At 39.4% G+C, this 26508-nt stretch overlaps 1 protein-coding gene across 1 annotated transcript in view; it reads right to left on the reverse strand.

Annotated features, from left to right (window-relative positions):
- Positions 1-26508, reverse strand: part of LOC131239993 (protein EFFECTOR OF TRANSCRIPTION 2-like) — a 50550-nt gene that overhangs the window by 17686 nt on the left and 6356 nt on the right. The window contains exon 2 of the mRNA XM_058237966.1: positions 20905-21276. Within this exon, the coding sequence (XP_058093949.1) occupies positions 20905-21276 (372 nt within the window). The remainder of the gene's footprint in view (positions 1-20904; positions 21277-26508) is intronic.

Raw genomic sequence — 26508 nt, forward strand, 5'->3', positions numbered from 1 at the left:
CTAATGAGGGGATAGATGAGCAACAAATCGAAAAGGCACCCTCGAATGAAGAAGAAGAAAGAGAGCATACATAATGCATATGATCAACTCAACACTCGGAACATTAATATCCACAAAAAACTTGGCATTGCTTACAATAAAAACAAAAACTATGAAAAGATCTAGATGAAGCACTGGCTATAAATACTCATTTGAATGATCTTCAACAATACCATGTTGACAATGACAAGCTTGAGAGGACAGCAACATCTCATGTCTTTGAAATAAAAGAGTTGAACAAACAAATTAAATTTTTAGAATCTGAAAATGAAAAGTTGAAATCTGAAAATGTACATCTAAATTCTGAAAATCATAAACTAAAACTAGATGTAGAAAAATCAAAACTATCAGCTAAACTTAGTCATAAGTTTTCCCAAAGCAATGAAAAACTTGAGAGATTACTAGGTCTGGGAAAACTCCTAAGGATAAGAGAGGTTTAGGTTATGAAACTTGCAAATCAAGTCCCTCTCTTGCACCTCCTGTGGCTAAGAAAATAGTTGCTTCTAGAAGCAACACAAGAGATGCTCCTATCTGCCATGCATGCGGAGACTCGGGACACTACAAATTTGAATGTCTTGCATTTGGTCAGCTCCACTCCACTTCCGGATTGAGACCTATAGGCAAATTCAGACCAACCAGAAAAATAGTGCAGAAATCAAAGAGTTCTCCAAAGAAAATACCGAATGAGAGGATAAAGTATCCCACTCCTATAATGACTAAGAGGATGGAGGAATTGCTAAATCAAGTAGCTCAACTGAATCAGAAAACCAAAGAACTGATGAAATAAGGGAATCTGAATCAGTTGCCCAAAAAATCCAAAGCACCCATGAACAACCAGTCTCAAGGAGAAAACAAAAAGAAAACATCATCTACAAAGAGGATGGTCACCAAATGGATGGTAAAAAATAAGAACAACTGCCTTGTGATCCAAAGCACGCAATAGTTCTAAATGGTATCTTGATAGTGGTTGCTCTAGGCATATGACAAGTGACCGGACCCATTTTTGTGATTACTCAGAATTTGATGGTGGGTCGGTTACATTTAGAGATGGAAGCTCCGCCAAGATAATCGGACGTGGGACAACAGTTGGGCCTAGTTTGCCCAAGATTGAAGATGTTCTTTGTGTAGAGGGACTAAAACACAATCTTGTAAGTATTTCCTAGATTTGCAATAAAGAACACTCGGTCACATTCTCCAAAGGCGTGCAAGATCTCAGACCTTGTAGGTAAATTGATTATGAAAGGTCTTCGCACAAGTAACAACTGCTATGTGATTAAAAGCAGTGGAGAAAATGTGTCGTCCACAAGATGCCACATGGCCCTAAACAATGAGTCTAAGTTATGGCACCAAAGACTCGGGCATATGCACTACCAGAACTTGGCTAAAACTAAGCTCGAAACATTTGGTAAAAGGGCTCCCTAAGATTGGGAAGGAAGAAAGAGCTGTGTGCGGTGATTGTCTCAAAGGCAAACAGATAAAAATGGGACATAAAAAGACAACCACCGTAGCAGCTTTCAAACCACTTGACTTATTGCATATGGATCCAATGGGTCCCACCAAAGTTGAGAGCCATGGTAAAAAGAGATATTTTCTGGTAGTGGTAGATGATTACTCCAGATTCACTTAGGTCACGTTTCTTCGGAAAAAATCTGATGCATTTGAAAAATTCAAGAAACTGGCAAAACGACTCCAAACTGAAAAGAGATATTGCATAAAACGTATTCGAAGTGATCATGGAGGAGAATTTGAGAATGGCCGATTCCAAAAATATTGTGACGAAAATGGAATCCGGCATGAATTCTCAACGCCAAAAACACCACAACAAAATGGAGTGATTGAAAGAAAAACAGGGTGTTGCAAGAAATGGGCTCGGTTATGCTTAATAGTAAAAACATGATAAAAAAATTTCGAGCCGAAGCCGTCAATACCGCCTGCTACATAATCAATAGAGTATACCTTATAGCAGGATTGAACAAAACTCCGTATGAACTGTGGTGTGGAAAACAACCTAGTGTTAAATATTTTCGTGTCTTTGGTACTAAATGTTATATTCTTAAAGACAGGGAACATCTAAGAAAAATTGACTCTAAAAGTGACGATGGTATTTTTCTAGGATATTCTATGAATAGTCGTACTTATAGAGTTTACAATTTGAGGACCCTTACAATTCTTTTAACCGCGGATAAGTGTGATTCCTTAGGATCGGCCTGAAATCTAGCATGTGCCTACGCTAAAAGCAATGTCCAGTCGACTCACAGTTAAGTATAGCAAGCTCCTATCATACTGCGATACAAGTGTTGGTCCACACTCTTGCCATTTGCATCTTTGGAGAGTTTGAGAGTGGTGCTCATGGGAGTATGATGGGTACGGCCAGATTCAAGTCCAAATCTTTTTATCAATTCCTTTGCATACTTGGATTGGCATACAAAATCTCATTTTGCATTTGTTTCACTTGTAGCCCCAGAAAAAGTTAAGCTCACCAACCATGCTCATTTCAAATTCTGATTTCATTAATTCAACAAATTCATAAGCAACATCTTCACAAGTGGATCCGAAAACTATGTCATCCACATAAATTTGGCCTATGAGTAAGGCATTCCCGATCTTTTGTGTAAATAGTGTTTTATCAACACTCCCTCTGCAAACTTGGTGGTCTAATAGAAATTGCATCAAGCGCTCATACCATGCTCGGGGCGCTTGCTTAAGACCATAAAGCGCTTTACTCAATCGGTATACATGTTGAGGAAATTTTAGATCAAGAAATTCTTTTGTCTGCTCAACGTATACTTCTTCCTCAAGTACACCATTGAGGAAGGCGCTCTTTACATCCATTTGAAACAATTTGAATTGCAGTGCACATGCAATGGACATGAGAATTCTTATAGACTCAAGGCGTGCTACGGGGGCAAAGGTTTCATCAAAATCAATGCCTTCAATTTGTGAGTAGCCTTGTACTACGAGTCTAGCCTTATTTCCCACTACATTCCTGGATTCATCAGACTTGTTCTTAAAGATCCATTTTGTTCCGATGATATTTGTTCCTTGTGGCCTGGGAACTAGTTGCCACACCTCATTTCTTTCAAACTGTTGCAGCTCATCTTGCATAGCTGCAATCCAGTATTTGTCTTTGAGCGCTTATATGACATTTTTTTGCTCAATTTTTGAGGTGAAGCAGAGATGACTATTAATGCCGTCAAGCTGACGCCGAGTTTTCACACCAGCACTAGGATCTCCAACGATTGAGGGGATGATCCTTAATAAACGGTGTGTTACCCGAAAGTTGAGGCCCAAGTGGAGAAGTGGATTTGCTATTAGATTTACCTATTGTGTATGGATCCACATCATCCTCCACATCTACTGGAGGACCATTTTTGTCATGAGGTTGGTCAGCAACAACCACATCGATCATTTCTTGAATTGTAAGGGTCCTCAAATTGTAAACTCTATAAGCACGACTATTCATAGAATATCCTAGAAAAATACAATCATCACTTTTAGAGTCAAATTTTCTTAGATGTTCCCTGTCTTTAAAAATATAGCATTTACTACCACAGACACGAAAATATTTAACACTAGGCTATTTTCCACACCACAGTTCATACGGAGTTTTGTTCAATCTTGCTATAAGGTATACTCTAGTGATTATGTAGCAAGCGGTATTGACGGCTTCGGCCCGAAAAATTTTTATCATGTTTTTACTATTAAGCATAACCGAGCCCATTTCTTGCAACACCCTATTTTTTCTTTCAATCACTCCATTTTGTTGTGGTGCTTTTAGAGTTGAGAATTCATGCCGAATTCCATTTTCATCACAATATTTTTGGAATCGGTCATTCTCAAATTCTCCTCCATGATCACTTCAAATACGTTTTATGCAATATCCCTTTTCAGTTTGGAGTCGTTTTGCCAGTTTCTTGAATTCTTCAAATGCATCAGATTTTTTCTAAAGAAACGCGACCCAAGTGTATCTGGAGTAATCATCTACCACTACCAAAAAATATCTCTTTTTACCATGGTTCTCAACTTTGGTGGGACCCACTAGATCCATATGCAATAAGTCAAGTGGTTTGGAAGTTGCTACGGTGGTTGTCTTTTTATGTCCCACTTTTATTTGTTTGCCTTTGAGACAATCACCGCACACAACTCTTTCTTCCTTCCCAATCTTAGGAAGTCCTCTTACCAAACGTTTCAAGCTTAATTTAGCCAAGTTCCAGTAGTGCACATGCCCGAGTCTTTGGTGCCATAACTTAGACTCATGGTTTAGAGCCATGTGGCATCTTATGGACGGGACATTTTCTCCACTGCTTTCAATCACATAGCAGTGGTCACTTGTGCGAAGACCTTTCATAATCAATTTACCTAAAAGGTCTGAAATCTTGCACATGTCTTTGGAGAATGTGATTGAGTGTTCTTTGTCGCAAATCTGGGAAATACTTAGGAGATTGTGTTTTAGTCCCTCTACGCAAAGAACATCTTCGATCTTGGGCAAACTAGGCCCAACTGTTGTCCCACGGCCTATTATCTTGGCGGAGCTTCCATCTCCAAATGTAACCGACCCACCATCAAATTCTGAGTAATCACAAAAATGGGTTCGGTCACCTGTCATATGCCTGGAGCAACTACTATCAAGATACCATTTAGAACTATTGCCTGCTTTAAGTGCGGTATGAATCACAAGGCAGTTGTTCTTATTTTTTACCACCCATTTGGTGACCATCCTCTTTGTAGATGAGGCTTTCTTTTTGTTTTCTCCTTGAGGCTAGTTGTTCATGGTTGCTTTGGATTTTTTGGGCAACTGATTTGGATTCTCTTGTTTCATCAGTTCTTTGGTTTTTTGACTCAGTTGAGCTACCTGATTTAGCAATTCCTCCATCCTCTTAGTCACTATAGGAGTGGGATACTTCATCCTCTCATTCGGTATTTTCTTTGGAGAACTCTCTTGTGTTGCTTCCAGAAGCAACTATTTTCTTAGCCACAGGAGGTGCAAGAGAGGGACTTGATTTGCAAGTTTCATAACATAAACCTCTCTTATCCCTAGGAGTTTTTCCCAAACCTAGTAATCTCTCAAGTCTTTTATTGCTTTGGGAAAACCTATGACTAAGTTCAGCTGATAGTTTTGATTTTTCTACATCTAGTTTCAATTTATGATTTCAGAATTTAGATATACATTTTCAGATTTCAGCTTTTCATTTTCAGATTCTAAAAATTTAATTTGTTTGTTCAACTCTTTTGTTTCAAAGACATGAGATGTTGTCCTCTCAAGTTTGTCATTGTCAGCATGGTATTGCTGAAGATCATTTATCAAATGAGTATTTATAGCCAATGCTTCATCCAAATCTTTTTGTAGTTGTTTGTTTTTATTGTAAGCAATGCCATGCTTTTTGTGGACATTAAGGCTACGAGTGTTGAGTTGATGGTAGAATAGGATGTGTTAATCATAGTAGAACATCTTAATGTTCATTTAACAGATTATGGTAGCGATTTTATATTTTTTTTAATTTTTTTTCTATTTTCGCACTATTTTCGGCCAATTTTTAAAAAATACGAAAAATCATTTTTTATTCGATGTATTGTTGTTTTAATGGTAGAATATTATGTGTTAATTATAATAGAACATATTACTGTTCATTTAACAGATTATGGTAGTGATTTTTTTTAAATTTTTATCTATTTTCATACTATTTTCGGCCAATTTTTAAAAATTACGAAAAATCATTTTTTATTCAATGTATTGTTGTTTTTAATGGTAGAATCTGATGTGTTAATCATAGTAGAATATATTAATGTTCATTTAACAGATTATGGTAGTGATTTTATATTTTTTTAATTTTTTCTATTTTCAGACTATTTTCGGCCAATTTTTTAAAATTATGAAAAATCAATTTTTATTCAATGTATTGGTGTTTTAATGGTAATATTATGTGTTAATCATAGTAGAACAGGTTAATGTTCATTTAACAGATTATGGTAGTGATTTTATTTTTTTTTTAATTTTTTCTATTTTCAGACTATTTTCGGCCAATTTTTAAAAATTATGAAAAATTAGTTTTTATTCAATGTATTGCTGTTTTAATGGTAGAATATTATGTGTTAATCATAGTAGAACATATTAATATTCATTTAACAGATTATGGTAGTGATTTTATATTTTTTTTAATTTTTTTCTATTTTTAGACTTTTTTGGGCCAATTTTTTAAAAATATGAAAAATCAATTTTTATTCAATGTATTGTTGTTTTAATGATAGAATATTATATGTTAATCATAGTAGAACATATTAATGTTCATTTAACAGATTATGGTAATGATTTTATATTTTTTTTAATTTTTTTCTATTTTCGAATTAGTGACTTTATGATGTAGAGTGGGTCGCGGACAGTTTCATGGCCAAGATGGATCAGAAAAGGCCCGGTCGACGACAGAAGTGATCCGGACTGTCGGACCTTAGATCGAGCGTATCTCGCAATCCAGAATGAGTTACCTGACGTAAAATATATGATTTTGGGGTAGAACGAGCTACTTTAGCCAACCAACCCCGCTATGCCGGGTTGCGCAGCCCGGATTGTGAAAAATCCCTGGATCGACGGTCGTTACCCTATTTTAATTTCGTTTTTACTATAAATAGTAAGTTTTAGTTTGATTATAACTCTTCATCCGTCGGGCTTTAGGAGTTGCGCCCAACGTGAAAAGAGCTTAGAATAATTAGGAGAAAGGTTTGGTGAAGCCAAATAGGACACTTACTATTTTTGGCCGAAAACCTTGCACACTAGTAGACATCACGACCGTCTATAAATAGTAAGTTTACTATTTATAGTAAGTCGGGGATTCTAGGAGTTTTAGTTGTAGTTTGATTCTGATTTCTTTGCCATTGCTTGGTACCCCTATTTAAAGGGTTGTGAACTCGTTTTTAGTTATCAATTAATCAATTTCGAATTTCTTAGAATTTATTTCTATTTTCTGTTTTCTTTCCTCGTGGATTCGAGAAGTCTCTGTGAGGAATCCAGAGAAGCTCTGTGGATTCGAAGTAGTTATCCTCATCACGTTCATCCCTGCGTCACTTTATGTTTTATTTTCTTATTTTAGACATGTTTTAGAGCTTCTTAGGGCTTTAGAACATAAAATCATCTTTATTAATTAGATTCAGAAGTTCGAACTTTCTGTTATTAATCTATTTATATTAGGTTTTGATATTAAAATTAATTAATTCATTCTCTTATAAAAAAAAAAAAAAAAAAGGTAAAACTGTATATAAATTTAGAGAATCAAGTAGACTCACAACCTCACATAGACATAGGTCATATCTACCTAAGGAAATGTCTAGGTTTGGCCAACAAGTGAGGATATTGGATGGCAACATTGTCAGAGGGTAGGTGGTACTAGGCACCAAATGAAGTACAACTATTGTGAGAGACTAATAATTGGTGGAATTACGCATCTCAAACAACATTTGACACATTGAAAGGGTCAAGTTACGGGATGTACTAGAGTACCAAAAGAGAATGATTTTAATGCAAGCCAGTTTGGATAAGTTGAAGGGTAAACGTGCTGCTGGACAGAAGAAAAAGATGAGATTTTGGAGGCGGCCCGACAGGAGGTGTTTGGTCCTGAATATATGGGTGTTCGTGATGAAGATATTATTGATTCTGATGAAGATTCTTGTTCGTGAAGAAGAAGAACGTCGCCGCATGTTTGGCGCGAGTGGGTCAATACATGATACAGGAAGGGTGACAAGAGGGCAAAAGAAGTGACAACGTTTATTTACAATCATAATCAAGTAGTCGCAATAATGAGGAAGTTCACGAAGGGACGAGAGTTGCTGAGGCTTGCGGCGATTAGATTCGCAACAAACTTTATAGCATTAGAGAGTTTACACCAGCATAAGGGAGAGTTGAGTGAGATGTTCACTTCCCGAGATTGGCTCACACAAAACATGAGCAGAAGACGTCAGAGACACCGGTTTAAGTTGTGAACACCATACGGGACAACAAATATTGGAAGAGGGTCAAGTCGATCCTAAAGGTGATGGAGCCACTAATGAGGATACTCCGTCTTATTGAAACTGACGAAGCACCTACCATGGGCTTCCTATACAATGCCATGGATAAGGCGAAGTTGGCAATTCAACGTGATTGTAGAAGCCGAGAGTCTTATTGGAAGATGATCGACAAGAGACGGACAAGACAACTCCATCACGATCTTCATGTAGCAGGTTACTACCTAAATCCTAGGTACAGATATGCCCGATCATTTCTTATGGATAATGAAGTTCGTGCCGGGCTAAAGAATGTGATAAAGAGACTAGAACCTGACTTAGATATGCAAATAAAGGCGTTGAATGAATTAGATACATTTGGAAATCGCCTAGGTAGCTTTAGAGATGCTCTTGCACAGCATACAGTATCTAGGTTGCAACTAGCCGAATGGTGGATGAATTTCGAAGAGAGTACGAAGGCTCTCCAAAAAATTGCAGTAACAGTTTTGAGCCAGACAACATCTTCTTCTACCTGCAAAAGGAATTAGAGTAGTTTTGCACTTATTCATTCAAAGAATAGGAATAGATTGCAGACTATGACATTGGATAGACTTGTCTTCATGCACTACAACATGAGGCTAAGAATGCGACAACATCATAAGAGCATTACAGGCGCCGATGACACAGAATACTGTCCAATAAACTTGGACAATATTTATGATGAGGACTCACTTCTACCTTTGTTGGAAACAAGGGAAAAGCAAATTGAAGAGGATAGTGAAGAATTGGAAATGGATAACCCACTAATACGCACAGCGCAACAAGAGAGTAACGCAACTGTGTTGGACCGAGAAAGAGGGGCAGCTTTCATGCAAAGTACGGCTCAAGATCAACGGAAGAGTACGAGCAGTGGTAGCAGCCCGACCGAGTCGGATGATGGTGATGACGCCCCTGCCCCTGGTGTTGGCACTTCTGGTGTTGCTTAGTACACCATACAGCCGTCTACAGATCGCGAGGCCGATGAACATCGACAATGTAGTTCACGAAGTCGAAGTTATGAGTGTACTGAGTCACGATACAGCCAGCAGGAGGGTAGGTCTAGTGGTGCACTGGGTCCGGGAGGTCCGGAACATCAGCAGGCACATGGTCGTGGGCATTATGATGGATATTCTTATGGCCAATTAGATTATGATGGTTATACTTATACTGAGCCTGTTCCATCACATTCATGTTGGAGTATTCCTCCCGATCCATATCCATATGATTATAGATATCCAGATCTAAATCCACGTTACTCATCACAAACACACTCTCAATCTCACGATTCTCAACAGCCTGAGTACGTGCACCAGTATGGCTATTCGACAAGCACCGATGGATATCCTTACTCGGGGTCGGAATCGTTGCCTAGTCAGGATCAGTCATCCTCTGATTTCGTTGACCTAGTATTTCCTTCTAGCACTGGATATTATGGATATGCAGCACCTCCACCTATTGGACAATCGCAACCTGATGATGACGATGACGATGATATGGAGGTCGAGCAACCACAAAAAAGCAGATTTTCATTTTGGTGGTGTCTTGTGAATTTTATTATGGTAATTGTAAGTATATGTTTGTATTAAGGTAAGTAGTGTTATATACTTATTAGTCCATTACCCACACATTCACCAAGCAAGCACACACTTGGCACTACCGAACTTGTATTTAAAATAACTCCCCTGACAACCAATCAAGTAATCCTTAATGAAGTTGCAGGGGAGTATATCAGACACTACTAATTATTATTTTTATATTCTTGACTTGAGGATGACAGGACAAGAATCATAGCCACAAGATAGGAGGAGAAGTATCTGACATGTTGAAGAATGAATACTTTAAAATAGAATGAACATTGTAATTTATGCAAGTCTGAACTCTAGTCTAGAGACCTCACTCCTCAGGTATGTTAATAACTTAATATAGAATAAATTATGAAAAATAATTGCAAACACCTACACATGTAAGATATTTTGATATTACATTCATTCTAATATATCTATCATTGATATTAGATAGTTAGAAAATTAAATATATGAGTTTTGCAGTCAAATCCAGGTTGTCTGGTTCATAAATTCAGCAGACAGTCTGATACAACTTCTCACCAAATAGTGGACCGTTACACCACCATAAACATGTTCCAAATTATAAATGAATGCATATTTGGAATATTTAGAATATTCCGGATTTAATGGATATTTTTCCATAATTTTTTGACCAAAAAAAAATTGCACTGTTAGAGGACACATATCTGCCATTACGGCCCCGGATCGGCCAATACGGGGCGTATCTGTATCGGTAACAGTGGGCAACGTTACGCCCACTAATACCACAACGGAACACCTCAATTTTCAATGACTTCTGGTCTCCGTTACTTTCAGACTCACTAGTTTCTGAGTTGGAGTCATCGGTGTCATCCCACGTGGCTACCATAGCTTTTCCTTTTGATTTTTTTGTGAGACATTCAGTGGATAGATGACCATATTTACGGCAGTTGTAACATTGGGGTTCTTTGGACTGTCTGAAGGATTTGCCTATTTGGCGCTTGTTGTCTGATTGTTTCCCTTTATTGTTGTATGTTCTTCAATGATCTTTGTTGAAGAATCTTTTGAACCATTTGGCCAAAAGAGCCGCCACCTCATCAACATCTTCGTTCTCACTTTCTTCTTCCTCTATTGTAGGTATGGTTTTAGATGCCTTGAGAACATTGTTTTTTGATTTTGTGGGTGTTTTGAAGTGTAGCTCAAAGGTTTATAGAGAACCCACTAGTTCCTCTACCTCCATTTCATCAATATTTCTACATTCTTCAATGGCGGTGACTTTGGAGTTGAAGCGTTCCGGTGAGGATCTCAAGATTTTCCTACAAACTTTAGGTACCGATAGTTTCTCTCCAAGTCCCCACATGGAGTTACATATGTCATTTAACTTTGTAAAAAACTCCATAAATGTCTCATGTTCTTCCATTTTTATATGTTTAAATTGGGTTGTTAAGAGCTGCAGCTTTAACCTCTTTACTGTGCTTGTTCCTTCATAGGTAGTTTCCAATAAATCCCATGCTTCTTTTGAAGTTCCACACAAACATATTTGATTAAACTTCTTGTAAAACTGCACAGTAAATAGCATTCATTGCTTTAGCGTCACATGCTTTTGGTTTAGGTTTAGAGATGGTAGTGCCATTATCAAGTACCACTTGTTCAGTTGGTGGCACATATCCATTTTCGACAATTTCCCAAACATTATGGTCTAAAGACTACAAAAAGATGTTCATCCTAGCTTTCCAATATGCATAGTTTGATCCATCAAAGATAGGTGGTCGAGAGACCGATGGTCCCTCTCCCTTGGCCATAATTCCAACTTCAATTAGGATTTCCCTCTAGATTGTTAAACCCTTCAAGAGGAACCTGTCTCTGATACCAATTGAAATTGCGGTAGGACTGCTACTATTGAAGTATGAATGTATGTCCAAGTGTCCTAGAGGGGTGTGAATAGGACTTTTAAATCTTTAATCCTACTAAACTATAAATTCTACCAATTTATAACAAGTTAAGCAAGGTTATCAAGAAGTCATTCACATTCAACCTCTAAGATAGTGAGAAATCTAAGTGTTGCATTATATCAAACATGTATTCTGCATAAAGTAAACATTTCAACACTCAATACATATGAGCAAGAGCAATCAAGTCGTCGGTGTTGGGTCAATGTATATTGGTAAATCTTATCTATTGAATGTGGGTTTTTAAGTGTGGATGAGAGTCCCTTGATCGGCAACAGTTGTAGATGCTTCCAATGCAAGTCGTCGGTGTTGGGTCAATGTATATTGGTAAATCTTATCTATTAAATGTGGGTCTTTAAGTGTGGATGAGATTCCTAAATATTAAACATTCACAAGATTCCAGCTCAATGATTTGCAAATAAATGAGTTGCTGGAAGATCCTTAAATGGTGGTGTTCATTCTTCAATCCAATCTATTGATTCTTCAATGATTGCATTTAAGATAGGGTTGAAGGATGAACTCTCATGAGAAAAGGGATTTAAGATGATAGGTAGTATTCCTATAGCAATAACTCTCTTAAATCTCACTATTTTTCTCACCAAGGAACCAAGAAAGCAACCCTCAATAAATAGGCAATGAAGTCCTAACGGTTAAAAAACGAGCAGAAATCTGTCAGGGTTTGATGTCATCGAAGGTTCCTCGATGTCATCGAAGTTGCCTTCGATGACTCGAACCGACTTCGATTGCATCGAGCTTTAGCGCATAAATAAGTACTTGGATAGTTTTGCTTGATGTCATCAAATGATTCCACAATGTCATCGAGATTTTTACCGAAAATTCTAGAAGCTTGCTGGAGAGTTTTGGGCTCTTATATTCGATGACACCGAACCTTCTTCAATGTTATCGAAGTTTGAATTTTGTTGATATCGAAATCAGTTCGATGACATCGAGTAATTCATGATTTCCTTTGGAAAACTCTCTAGATAGATTGGTCCCTTTTTTTATGTCATCGAGTAGTCTTTCAATGTCATCAAAGTTTGAATTTCGTTGACATCGAAGGCAATTCGATTACATCAAGTAATTCATGATTTTCCTATTGAGCTTGCTGGACAATTGGGTGCCCATTTTTCGATGTCATCGATAAATTCCCCAAAAATATGGTTTGGTTGCTGGACATATTTGGGGCACCTTTTCGGTGTCATCAAGCAAAGTTCGATGTCATCGAAACTTAAGTTTTGATGTCATCGAACAGTGTTCGATGTCATCAACAGTTACGGAAAATATATTTTTCCTTTTCATATAACTTTGCAACTGGGACTTTATAATTCTAAGCTTTTCTAAGGAGTTTTCTTAGTTGATTTTGAGCAAACTTATATTATGAGGGGGTTCTTATACCTGGGTGTTTTGATGGGGTGTGAGGCTTAATTTACCTTTGAGGCTCCCTAATCTTTTCCTTCTTGTTGAGATTTCAGTCGTATAATCTTCAATGTGGGGCTCACTTGACTCTATGACTCAATCGTCACGTAGATTGACAAACCAGGGTACTTTACTCTATGGTAGGTTGTTACCCTAGACCAAGAACGAGACTTTGAGAGCGATGCCTTTACTAACACCAAGATTTATCTCTATTTTATGGATCTAAGGTTTAATTAGGAGTTATGGAGATATTAATTGTCGCGTTAAGGTGACCATAGGGTGGATGAAAGCATTCGTGGATTAAAGTTATAGTCCTCCTAAGTTTTAAGTCCTTCTACCCTATCTTTTGTGGATAGTGCCCTTCTTTGAGGAGTACCGCATATAAGAAATAGAATTCGCCCAAGAGGACTAATCGATGATAAGAAATCAAAGACGCAATAGAAGTGTGTTAGGTGAGAATTCAGGAAGCTTGAAGAACCAATTTTCGAAGACTTTTTATTTTGAAGGGGGGGTGGAGTGTAAGAACCCCAAAATTTTGATAGACACTGGAATGGATAAAAGATAATGATATCGCAAGCAGCGTGATATAAATCCCATGAGTAGCAAGAATGATTTCCTTTCGCTCGTCAGATCTAATGGTAAAGTATTTTGAACATTTTTATCATGAACAACATTATTAGACAGATGTTAACAAGAAAAGATATAAAGTATTGAAGATTTTTTTCAAGCCATTTACCTAAGTTAAAGTCCCATGATCGTTCCATGGAAGAGAGGAAACGACGTGGGAGGGTGATGATGGAATAAGAGAGGAATACCCTCAGAAAGTGGCTTTATTTCATCATATAGCTTATTATGTGTATTTTCCCTCAATCAACGTGAATTATAACTTGTTTGGGAAATATTTTTTTTATCTGTGATGAATTTGATGCGAGTTCTTTTGTAAGAATTGCTTAGAATTGTGCTTAGAAGCTGGTAGAAGCATTAGATTTCATAAATTTACTAGATCAGAATTACTAGATCAGAAATTCGTACATAAATGCCCTTTACCTAGACCCTCAATTTGAGATATTATGGTTCCCACGATCCATTTTGACCTGAAATTTTGTCCCATGTCTATCTATCATAAATTAATTGTACATGTTGAATTTCAGCCACTCAATCATAGTAGAAGTGGCCCAATTGTCAAATCAGCCCCTTAAATCTTGATTTTCGTGTCCATCGAGTGAGGAAAGTTCGTGGGGTAGTTGTAGTCGGATATTTCCCTTCATATGAACGACTTGGATTGTCCATCATATGGACATAATGTGAGATGTGAGATCCTCACCTTGATAAGCATTTCGTTCTGCGCCAAGTTAGCCGTTTTAGGCTTACCAACTCTTTCTAAATCTGGACCTTCCGATTTACCCACTTCCCACCTCAATTGCAACTCAAATTTGGACCACACATTGGCCTCATATGACTATGAGATCATACAAAATTTGGACCCCGATTTATGATCCTACACCATTGAATGATGACCGCCTCAAAGCCAATTTCCTTTTGATACAACAGGTGAAATTTCATATTCAGATCTTTTCCACCATCGATCAACCACCTACTTTTGTCCAATTGACATTTCTCCAAATTTTGGGCTATAATCATCAAGCTTGGACCGTTAATTGAGACCAAGTCTATTTTGGTACCCGTCAAGACATTTTTCAAGATCGGCCAATCTAGATTTCGGACCATTAAGAAAATTACATATTCTATCTCTATACAACGACCCCGACGCCATGAACGAGTTAGATTTGAAGAAAGATCGCGAGATTAAGGAGTTTTGAGAAAACCCAATTTAAGAAGGAATAACCCATCTCAAGCCCACTCCCTTTTAAAAGGGGAGCATGCACCCCTTCCCTAGCCCCATACCCATGCACGCCCATAGCTACTCACGCCGGGAGAGAGAGAGAGAGAGAGAGAGAGAGAGAGAGAGAGAGAGAGTGGAGGATGTCTACATCCAAGGTATGCCCACCCACATCCAAGCCGTCCATCATAGCCGTCCCACGTGTGGGATCTCTTCCACATCAGCTTGTACAGCCACTGTTTCACGAAGAAGCCATCATCCTCGACGTTCTACACCTAGGGTTTCACGTTTAGGCAAAGGTGAGGAATCCCTTGATGCTTAGACACAATTATAACTTAGATTTTTTTCAATTTCTACAACTAGTTTCTTCATTATTGATTTTTGTTTGTTTCAATTGCAAAACCCTCAATTTATTTTCTGTTTAAACATGATATATTGCTGTAAATTATACGTTGGATGAATGAATTCATATTTGGATTTGATTTGATGAACATTTGAATCATGTTTAGGCACGAACCTAGACTATGTAGTGTTGGGTGCATAAACTATATGAAATCTATGTTGATAACCTAACCCAGATGGGGCATGTGACCATATGGATACTATTTTGATGTCCCATGATGTGGGAATTCATGAATTCATCTGGATCAGTGAGTTAACTTGTAGAACTGAGCCAAACCACTCACACAAGCATGGTGTGCCCACTGGGGTTGGACGTAAGTAGTTTTGGTTCCATGTCCATGGTGATGTTTTTCATGTGAATAAACTCATGTGATATTGCTGGACTTTTTGTGAAAATTCTACATGCTGTGTGTTTGGTGTTTGGAGGTGAAATCATGTATGTGAACATCAACCTATGGGAACTATGTAGAAACTATGCTTGTTTCATGGATATTATGATATGTGAATAAACATGGTACACCCATGCCTTATTGGATATGGACATATGTGTTTGGATACTACATCAAAGGAAGCCCCTTACCCCATAAGATGTGAACGTAACATTGAATTGTGGAAACCCATATGGATTATGTTGGTGTATTGTTGTAGAATATCCATATATATGGATTTTGATGATTCATGGAGGATCCTATGGCTGGATTATTTCTTGTGATGGATATATGATCGGTTGATATGGAATGGAAGAAACACGTGTAGGTCATGTTTATGAATTGATGGAAATACCCTTTTGTGAGTTACATGGATTATGGAGGATCCGATTGTTAGATTGTTTACCTATGGTGGATCCATGAATGGTTAATGTGGAATGCGAGCTACGTGTAACATCACGGACCAGAGTATGTATGTCCCTCCACTAATGGAAGTATTGAGAAGGGTTACGGCTATTCTAGGCTGTGGTGGACTGTGGAATGGGGTGAGGTGGTGACTTGTTGGGCATCGTTAAACCGGCTAAATGATAAACCAATTTAAATAAAGGTGGAACTAATCATGCATTCACTTTGGGAATGTACAATAGAGAAAGTGTTGGAAGATCCCGTTTCTCTATTTGTGTGTGATTGAGTAAAAGTGTGGAAGATCCCGTTTCACTAGTTGGAAATTTTTGGAGTATGTGGGAGTGTTGGAAGATCCCATCCCACATCGACTCAGTACCTCTCATGACTAGTGGCTAATAAGAGTGTTGGAAGATCCCGTCTCATTTAGTCAGGGGTCCCTTCACCAGAGCATGCATACATGCGTTGCATTAAATAAGATTTTTCTCATTGATGTTTTGATTTGAATATTATTAGCATGATTGTGCCATTATTGTGCTAATCTTGGAGGGATGCCCTCACTAAGTTGAACCATGGTAACCCATTCCTCTTGTTAAACAAACAACCGAAGGTGACGTAGGTGACGATCCAGTAATAGTTAGTGGACCTCCAAATGAGGCTTACAAAGGCTCATGGCAACAGACTTTAGAGGATGAAGCCGAAGCGGCTTGAGGAAGACCTTTATTTGATTTTGGTGTTTCCTAAAGTTTAGTTTGATTTTGTTTGTTAAAGATGTAATAATGCTCTCAATGGGAGGACAAACATTGGACGTAAATTTGTTCAATTATGGATTTTATGTTGATGCCTAGATTAGAATCATTAATGGAAGAAGAATTTACTTTCCGTCAATTACGCTATGAATGCCATAAGAATGTAAATTAAGGTGAATGAAAGGGATATGTGGGATGATATCCTTGACATATCGAAGTTAACACCCAGAAACTTGGCCCATCGTGTTATCCACAAGAGCCGAAATCTCGGAGCGTTACATAAACAAGTAGTCACATGGAGATGGGCTCTTTCCTGATATCTTGAAAAAAAGGTAACACTAACACAGGGAAACAGAAATTTCTATGAGAAACCTATGTAAACCATAGTTCCAAAAGTAGCTGGGCTGACTCAAAACTCATCTGGGTCAACTTGACTCAGCAAGATTTCAAGCCGAGACATTGGGAAACTCGGTCTTGGGCTTGACTTGACGGCAACTTGAGACAACTTTTCAAGTCAACTTGAGCACTGTCGACTCAACACGACTCTAGGTGACTTGATCCGAGTCGCATGTGAACATTAATAAAACTGTAAATGGGAAAGGGAGAGAGGAACCCACAACCTCCGCCACAGGCAAGCAGAGACGAACTTAACCAGTGCAATTGACACTTATTTTAACTATGTTAATTACTTATCCTTAGAGGTGAGCATCAAGTCGAGTCGTACTGGATTGGGTCCAACTCGACTCGGTCAGAAATTTTCAATGCGTGACCCGAACTCGATCCAATCCGGGACCGAGTCCGAGTCCTCTGACTCGATCCGATCCATTGCATTGCTGGCCTGACCCGAACCGAGTCCGACTCGGTCAAGGAAACCGAGTCGGATTGGGTTGAGTATGGTTCGAATCCAATCTTTTGTTTTTTTTTGTTTTTTTTTTGAAAATTTAAAAAAATAATAAATAAATATGATTTTCATCATAAAAAATTCATAGGGCCCACCATAACATTTATTTTCCATTCAATCTATTAATAAGGTCACAACTACGTGGATGAAGAGAAAAATAAATTTCATATTGATCCAAAACTTCTGTGACCCCTAAAAAAGTTTCAATGGTATACGTTCAACCCCCCATTGCTTTTTGCAGTGTGGTCCACTTGATCTTTAGATATGTCTTATTTTTCGACTCAAGCCTTAAGACGAGCCCGCCAAATGGATGGATGGTTTGGATATAACACATACCTCATGATGGGACCCACAAAACTTGCTGACGTTAACACACCAGGCACCAGCTGTCCTGGTGCATGGTACACCTGACCTGCCCATCCCTTCATGTCAACACACTAGTGTGGTGTCAGGGACGCCGATTTCGTGTGAAAGCCCACAGGAAGTCCCTACGCAAGATGTTGGGTGTGGCCCACCGAGATGATTTTGAGAAATCCACACCGTCCATACGTTTTGAGACCTCATTTTAAGACGTGCGACCAAAAATTACGTGTAGAGGTGTACACGAGTCAATCCGAGTCAACCTTGGCACAGGTCGACTCGGCTCAGCCACTTGCTGACCTCAACTCGGACTCGGCTTGGTTCAGTCCTCGAGCCTGACTAGCCAACTCAACTCGGTTCGTTTAACAGCTCGGGCCAGTTCGAGCTAAGATCGAGCCGAGTTCGCCTGTGCAGCATTTTCACAAACACATGAACTGCCCTTTCAAAATCTTGTTGTATGTAAAACAGCAGCAATGGATTTACAGGTATTTCATCAAACACCTTGTAAACAACATAAAAATCAAGAAAAAAAAAAGGTATTTGTTTCATATACATACCTTCCTTGCCACCGGCCACACTTCATTGAGTCATTTCATTGGTGAGCAACAGCAATATCAAAGTAACCGAGTCATCAAACTGAATCGATCTGAGTCGAGTCAAGCTCGGGCAAGCTCGAACTCAGTTCAAAATTTTTTCGAGCTCAAAAAATCAACTCAACTCGGCTCGAACTCAGTTTCGAACCGAGTCGAGTCGAGCGAGTTACCGAGCTAACTCCGCTCGTGTACAGCCCTAATTAAGTGTAACCAAAAGTAAAGTGGGCCAATTGATAGGAAACCATGGAAATCCAGTGAGCACCGTTAAAGCATTCTTATGGCCATAAAAGTTTTGTATCATGAAATATTTTTGGTTTTTTCACTTAATCCCATTGGGAATGACCTTTAAACGGTTTGGATAGCATATAAACATCAAGTTGGAGCCCAGGAAGGTTTCAACGGTAGATATTTCTGTCCTCAGTTTTCCCTCTCGTGTGACCTACTTGAGTTTTTTATTCACCTCATTTTTTGTATAGAATGCTAAAATGATCTCGCTAAAATGATCTCGCAAAACGGATGGATGGAATGGATTTCTAATATGCATTTCAGTGGGCCCCATCCAGCATCGTTGCGCAGGAACTTCATGCCAAAGGCTTTCACAGGAAGTCCCCGTCCCGGTGTCTCTTGTCAGTGTCAAAGTCCGGTGCTCGAGGCGCCAGCTAAGAGGAGACTACTCCCCCTACCACGAGCCAATGGTTGGTGGTCGGTGGTCCGTGATGTATTTATTTCATCCATGCCGTCCATCTATTTTTCTAGATCATTTTATGGTATTAAACCAAAAATGAGGTATATCCCAATCTCAAATGGACAACATTACAAGAAATAGTGTTGAATGAACATTGTGCGGATCGGATCGGTCCGGATTGGCCACTGATCCTAACTCGACTCGATGTACGGTTGGATCTGAGTGGGCCTACTCGATCCAACCCGATCTTGGCCTTTGGTTCGGATCGGATCGGGTCGGATCCGTCAAATTGGGTCAGATACGTCGGATCGGGTCGGATTCTGCCCAGCTCTACTTATCCCTATTCTTTTTTCTTTTTTTAATTTGAAGTAATTAAATATCGAGTCTAGTCGGGTTGATTCTTCAAGTCAAACCCAACTTGGCTTAACATCGAGTCAAGTCGGGTTTTCAATATCACGAACTATATCGTAAACGGACACTCCATTTTCTCAAATTTTATCATGTCCAACACCTATGTCAGACACATTTACATGGCTATTGCAAAGGCCTTAATTCATCATTGATCACTTCATTTTGGCAGTATTTATATACCATTTTATCTAGTTCCAATGTATGTCTAGTTTTCTAGATACGGTTTTCCACATAGATAACTTCCCTTTTTTCCCTAAGGAAATATAGTTTCTTGAACCAAAAGACTATGAAGATAATGTCTGTAATGGAAAATAGCTCATTATAGGCTGAAGATAATTGAAGCAAATTTATGTCTTTCACTGTGAAGTCAAGGAAGTGATGAAATCAGCATCCACTGAAAGAATTGGTCTCTCTCCTGTATTGGAAAATGGACTAATTCAGCAATGTTATCTTTTATATCGTGCTGACTACTCATAAGCTACAAGTTTGATATATCATAATGGTTTTCTATTTATCGAGTGAAAGATAGATCCAATACAGTTAAAGACATCAACACATCCACTGCATTTAACATTTATACACTATTCAAAGTCATGGACTGTTAAAATGGGACTGCTTTTAAGAGATTATGTGCACATGCAGTCAAAAGGACCATCAATAACATAAGTATTCGGTTACACCAATTTGCATCAATAATGCAGATCAATGCACTGTTTCAGTAAAACAATCAATGCAACCAATTAAATGAATCAAGTGACAGTTTGTGTTTTTGTTGGTTCTCAAAACTGGGTTGAAACTGGGCAAGGTTAGGCCAAGCTCATCCCGTTCCAGGATGTGAGCTTAAGGACCTGAGTCCGGCAACATCGCAGTCCATGAGCGGGCTTGGACCTGGCTGGGCTTACTTGTCGCTTGTCGATCTTTTAATGAGATGCAAGCCCACGTCTAGCACAATTAGCTACAAGGCCTAGAACTCAAGCCTGGGTCCAACCCATAAACCAGCCAAAAGCACACTTCGGCCAGCAGCCTACTTGCAACCCAAAATTGAGCAAGTTCAACTTATCACCATAGAATCAAATGAAACATCCACTGCAGAAATAAGTAACGGTTCTTCCATGCTTCAGAACGTCACGCAAATAATAAAATGTACAAGAAGAAAACAAGAAAGGTTTCCTTACCGGGGCCCATCTAAACACAATTGGAAAGCCCTTGGAGAATATCTCTCTAAACAAACCAGGCCCTCTTTGCAAGCAGAGGTTTTTATTTTCACTTGCAGGACTAATTGAATTGCCATGGTCCAAATGAGAACCTGCTCGGCCATAATGCTGGAGTCTTGTCCTAACATTTTCAGCTTGTCCAAGGTAGACAACGACAACCCGGCTATGATGAAGCTCACGAACCTTACGGCCTACATCAGTGTGACATAGAGGTATACCAAGCTCATAGAGACCGGGACATGAGCAGCTTATTGGGAGGTTATGGATTCGATATCTCTCCACTCCATCCGTGCCCAAGGAGTGGTTTTCCCAATCAGAGGGGCCAATGAGAATCTGAAAAGACGGCAAACAAACATGGGTAAAATTCTCCTTTTTGAAAACAGAATATCAAAATAATAATAGAGAGATTCTTTTTCCTTTTACTTTTTTAGAATAATAGAGAGATCCTAATAATATTGCACAAAGAACCAATAATGGCAGATAAAAAGTTTCTTTATTTTTTTTCTTGTTTTAACTTTCCAGACTTCCCTCTATAAACATTATCTTCTCACCTTGTTGATATTGTTGGCTCTACATGCATAAATACATACATACACATATACAATAGAAAGAGAGGTTATGTAAATGTGGGGCAAGAACTGCAGGTCATGTATAAGGCTTAATGTCCCAAATACATGTAAGATGACATGTTTTCTTCTCATCATTTTGCCTAACATGGCAATCACAATCCTTCAATTGAAAGAATAAATCAAGAAGAGAGCCAAATGTTATGGCCTAGGTGATTCCTTCAAGCGTAAACTGAGTTGCACTCGATTCACAACCCTATGTGAATGAATCAGTCAACCACCCAAGTGCTAGCCAAATTTACTTGAAGAGGAGAGAACACAAGAAAGTCGAAAGCAAGAGAACTTGTATTGTACTATATTCAAGAGAACTTGCAACTTTTTGGGGTGCCTCTCAAATGAGGAGCCCTCTTAATATGCACAAAATCCCTCTAGACTCCCTACATGAATGGCTAGGATGGTGCCATGTGGTGATCATCCAATGGTTAGGAATACTCTAGAAACATTTACATTATTCTACATAATTATAGCTACACAAGAACACTAGAATGTTCTAGAGATCTCTACACAACTCTAATCTTCTCTAGAATTCTCTACATTCTATGTACAAACATCTAAGGTACAAGTGCCAAAATCGCTAAGTCCATGGGATGGAGTATGGAGTTAATCGGCAAAGCTTACCTTACCTTAATATTGAAGCGTACATATGAACATACAAAAAGGAATAATTGACAATATAGACAAGATACATGCAAATGACACTGGTAGATTCCTGTCAAAATGACATCCTGAACACACACACGAGTCATGTCTTAATCTACTGGTCGCTGCTGTGGATATCCTTCAAAAATACACATGGGAAGATTCATGTGTATATGCAAACGTGCAGAAAGGAGCTGTTACCCAAAGATGTGCGAATGCAAATCAAGAAGATAGCCAAAGCTACTTACAATATTGGAGCATATATGCAAATGAGCAGAAAGGAATCATTATTGAAAGATATGTTCCAATGCAAATCAAGAAGAGAGGAAAGCTACTTCAATATTAGGGCGTATATGCAAACAGGCAGAAAAGAATTATTATATATATTGGAAAGATAATATCATGGCCCACGAAATCTACACCAGTCGTTCCTTGGAATATCTACTTGGCCCTATTGTGGATAATTGACAGTTCTGATCAGACAATCCTAGTAATCAATTCCCACACTTTCCTACTGAATTTTGACAGCTAGCCATCTTTGTTTTTTCCTACTGTCATTTCAAAGGCCACTAGAATCAATACAGACACCCAATCAGTGTGGTGTTTGAACCATGGGCAACCCATGGTAGAGTCTACTAGATGGATGGCCCTGATCATCCTACCCCCACCACACATGTGGTGGAGGGGGGCTCCTATCATGTTCCGATTCAACTATGTACCTTACCATTTCCCCTATCATTGAATTATCTACCCATCTCGGCCATCATATCATTGTTAGTTATAGTTGCCATGGGAATCCAAATTTACAAAAAGGGTCCTTTACATTGTTTACGGTGGAAAGATCTTCACCGGGAAACCTGATCCCACCAATCAAACCCAATAGCCTTTATATTAAAATAAGAAGAAAAAAAAATCATGTATCTATATTTGAATGGTATGGAATGGCTAATGAAACCAAATCATATGCATTTTCATATTGGTAAATCATACGAAAAATCAATGCAATGTGGTCATAAATTAGATATCCCCACTATCGAAGTTAAATATTATTCAGTAGAGAACTCAACTCCTTGAATGACATGACATTGTAAGGGATCGTTTGGATGCCTGTAAGTTTTTAAGTGGCCCCCCTGATATTTGGACCTACTTTATTTTTTGGCCCTTGCCCTAAAATGAGCTGGAAAAACTGATGGATGACATGGATATACAAAGCATACATTAAGGTGGGCCCCACTATCATGGCATCACCAAATCAGGCTCCGCAATTGCGGCTCAATCAATTGCAAGGAAACAACTTCATAACCCTAGCGCCTTGACGATTGCGGAGAGGGAGAGAGAGGCACACAATGCCGATTTTAGAGAGAGAGAGAGAGAATTGCAGGTGTTGTAATGGTGGTTGTTGACGAATTTCCTCCCTCTTCTCCTCTTTTCAAAAATCAGAACGTTAGACTAGTAAGTCGCTTGCAAGGAAGTTTTCTAGCAGTTCTATCTAAAAGGGGGCATTTGGATCGTAAGTAACTTTATATAAGTTACGTATGCCATAAGTAGCTTATCTTGGTTTCTACTTATTAAGTAAATAAGTATGTTGTTACCAAACATACTTATCAACCAAAAAGTTAAAAAGTATGTTTGATTCCAACATCATAAGTAATTATCCCTAGTGTTTGTTGGGTCCCCCTCACATCCACCATCCATCATGTGGGGTCAACCTTTGATGTAGACCATTCATTGTGTGGGCCCCACCTTTGATGTGGGACATCCATCATGCGGGGCCCACCTTGCATGTGGGTCATTCATCAGTAGGGGCAGACCTTTAACATGCACCGTTCATTATGTAGGGCCCACCTTTGATGTTGGTCATCCATCGTGTGGGGCCCACCATCAATGTTATTGTCCATCATGTGGGGCCCACCTTCACTATACACCACCAATCATGCAAAGCCCACCTTTGGTGTGGACCATCCATCATGTGGACCCCACCTCTAATGCAAGCTATCCATCATGCAGGGCCTGCCTTGGATATGGGCCACTCATCATTAGGGCTGGACTTTGATGTGGACTGTCCATCATGTGAGGTCCACCATTATTAATGCCCATCGTGCGGGGCCCACCTTTAATGTGGATTGTCCATCATGTGGGCCCCATCTCAATGTGAGTTGCCCATCAAGTGGGACGCGCCTTAGATGTGGGTCATTCATCATTAGGGGCCGACCTTTGATGTGGACCATCCATCATGTGGGGCCACCTCAAAATGGGTCATCCATCATGTGAGCCCCGGCTTCAATGTCGACCCATCACGTGGAGCCCCCCTTTAATGTGGACCGTCCATGGTGTAGGCCCCACCTTTGAAGTGGGTCGTCCATCATCCCCCCTCACACCACCAGGTAAGTCATTGATGTAGGACATGAAATTCAAATATGATGTGCAAGATTTTCAGGCTTAAGATCACATTAGTTCAGAAACAATTACACAAATTCCATATCCCACACAAAAGTTCAAACATTCAATCAAGGGGAATCTACGCGGGTCCAGACCTACACATGTTAGGGCTGGATCAATAAAAATTATGAACCAAACGATACTCAAAGGGAAGTAAATTCATCCACACATGCATAGCAATCTGTCCCTAATCCAAGGGATTCACCGGTTTCAATTCAAAGAACCCTAGGATTAGAAAATGGACAAACAAATTGAAAATAATGCAATCTAGGGTTAGGGTTATGGAAAATAGGTATGAGGGATGAAATAGGTAGGAAATCTGAACCTAGCGATAGTCCTCGCGTGCGGACAACGGGCCAGGCCTGACGCACGTGCGTAGGGGCCTGGCCACACGTGCGAGGGGGCCCCGATTCCGAAAACTAACTCCTTGAATCTGGTCGGCCAGGGGAGGGCTCCAAAACCTCCGATTTTCGGGCCGATCCGATGTGTGGTCTGTGCATGGTGCTCCGCCGAAGTTTCAGCCCTCCTGCAGGGCCAGATACTGGAATTCTGCTATGAATGGGAAAATTGCTGCAATAAAGGACGAATTTAAAGTGTAGATGATTGTAGGAAATGAGAAGTGTGGATGGTAGAAGATGGCGGCAAATTGGGATAGATGTGGCTTCGCACCACGGTAGTCAGCCCTTCGAGGAAGGGGAGGGTTTCACACCCAATTAGATTTCCACAACTCAGAAGCTCAGAGTAGAAAAACGCAGGAATTTTTTTTATTAATCTTCAAAATAATCAAAAAGACTACCAAGGGTGCCTATTTATAATAAAACCATATACCCCAAAACTCGCACCATGTGCGCAACCTATTACTTGGCGATGAAGTAATAAAAAATAATAACTAATCAAAGTAATTTAAACCGTCCATGATACTCTTAATGACAATAATAAGCAAAACCTAAAATACGAGATTAATTAGACTAGTAGGCCACGATCATGAGAACCCATAGTGGGCTTTACATAGCTATCGGGTCCACTCCAACAAACCAAAACGCAGTCCTCTAACTAGGAGGCCCTCCCTGAATGTCGCCATCGATCCAGATCGATGGTGGGGCCCTCCTCCTTGCGTACCTGCGTAGGGGGCGTGCGTGTGCACGTGATGTCCCCATCAACTCTCCCTAGCTGTGAAGATTTCGCCACTGGCAAAATAAAACTCTTGAACCGCTGCAAGATGTCAGGATCAAGTCTCTGAAGCTCCTCCTCAGTGAGCCACGTACTATCTGAAGCTAGGCATGACTTCCATTTAACCAAGTACTTCTGAAACCCGCCGTCCGACGTTGATGCTATCTAATGGTCCAGAATATCTTCTATTTCCTCTCTAAGTGTGGGAAGGTTAGGTATGGGAGGTAGAGGTTGGGAAGAAAGGTCAGGAAGAGGCCATGGATCAAGGGACAGATCTGGGGAATCAGGATGGGTGGGCGAAGGGCCGGACAAAATATTAGTAGTCCCCTGAAAAGCAACTAGATCCTCCACATTAAATGTAGAACTAATTCCCATGGAAGGTGGAAGATCTATCACATATGCATTGAGACTGTTTTGTTTTATAATTTTGAAGGATCCAGCGCTACGCGCGTGTAATTTATGAACGGCCCCCTGAGGATACCGCTCGGGCCTAATGCGGACCATCACAGAGTCCCGTACAATGAATTTCTTGAAATGTTTATGTTGGTTTGCAGAAAATTTGTAATGTTCATTACTAGTAGTGATCTTTCGCCTGATTTCTTGATGCAATGAATGAATGTGATGCGCAAAGGACTCTATAGATTTTGATGACCTATGGGACAATGACATAGGGATAAGATCAATAAGCTTC

This window comes from Magnolia sinica, chromosome 3, assembly GCF_029962835.1.
Source record: "Magnolia sinica isolate HGM2019 chromosome 3, MsV1, whole genome shotgun sequence".
NCBI classification, from domain to species: domain Eukaryota; kingdom Viridiplantae; phylum Streptophyta; class Magnoliopsida; order Magnoliales; family Magnoliaceae; genus Magnolia; species Magnolia sinica.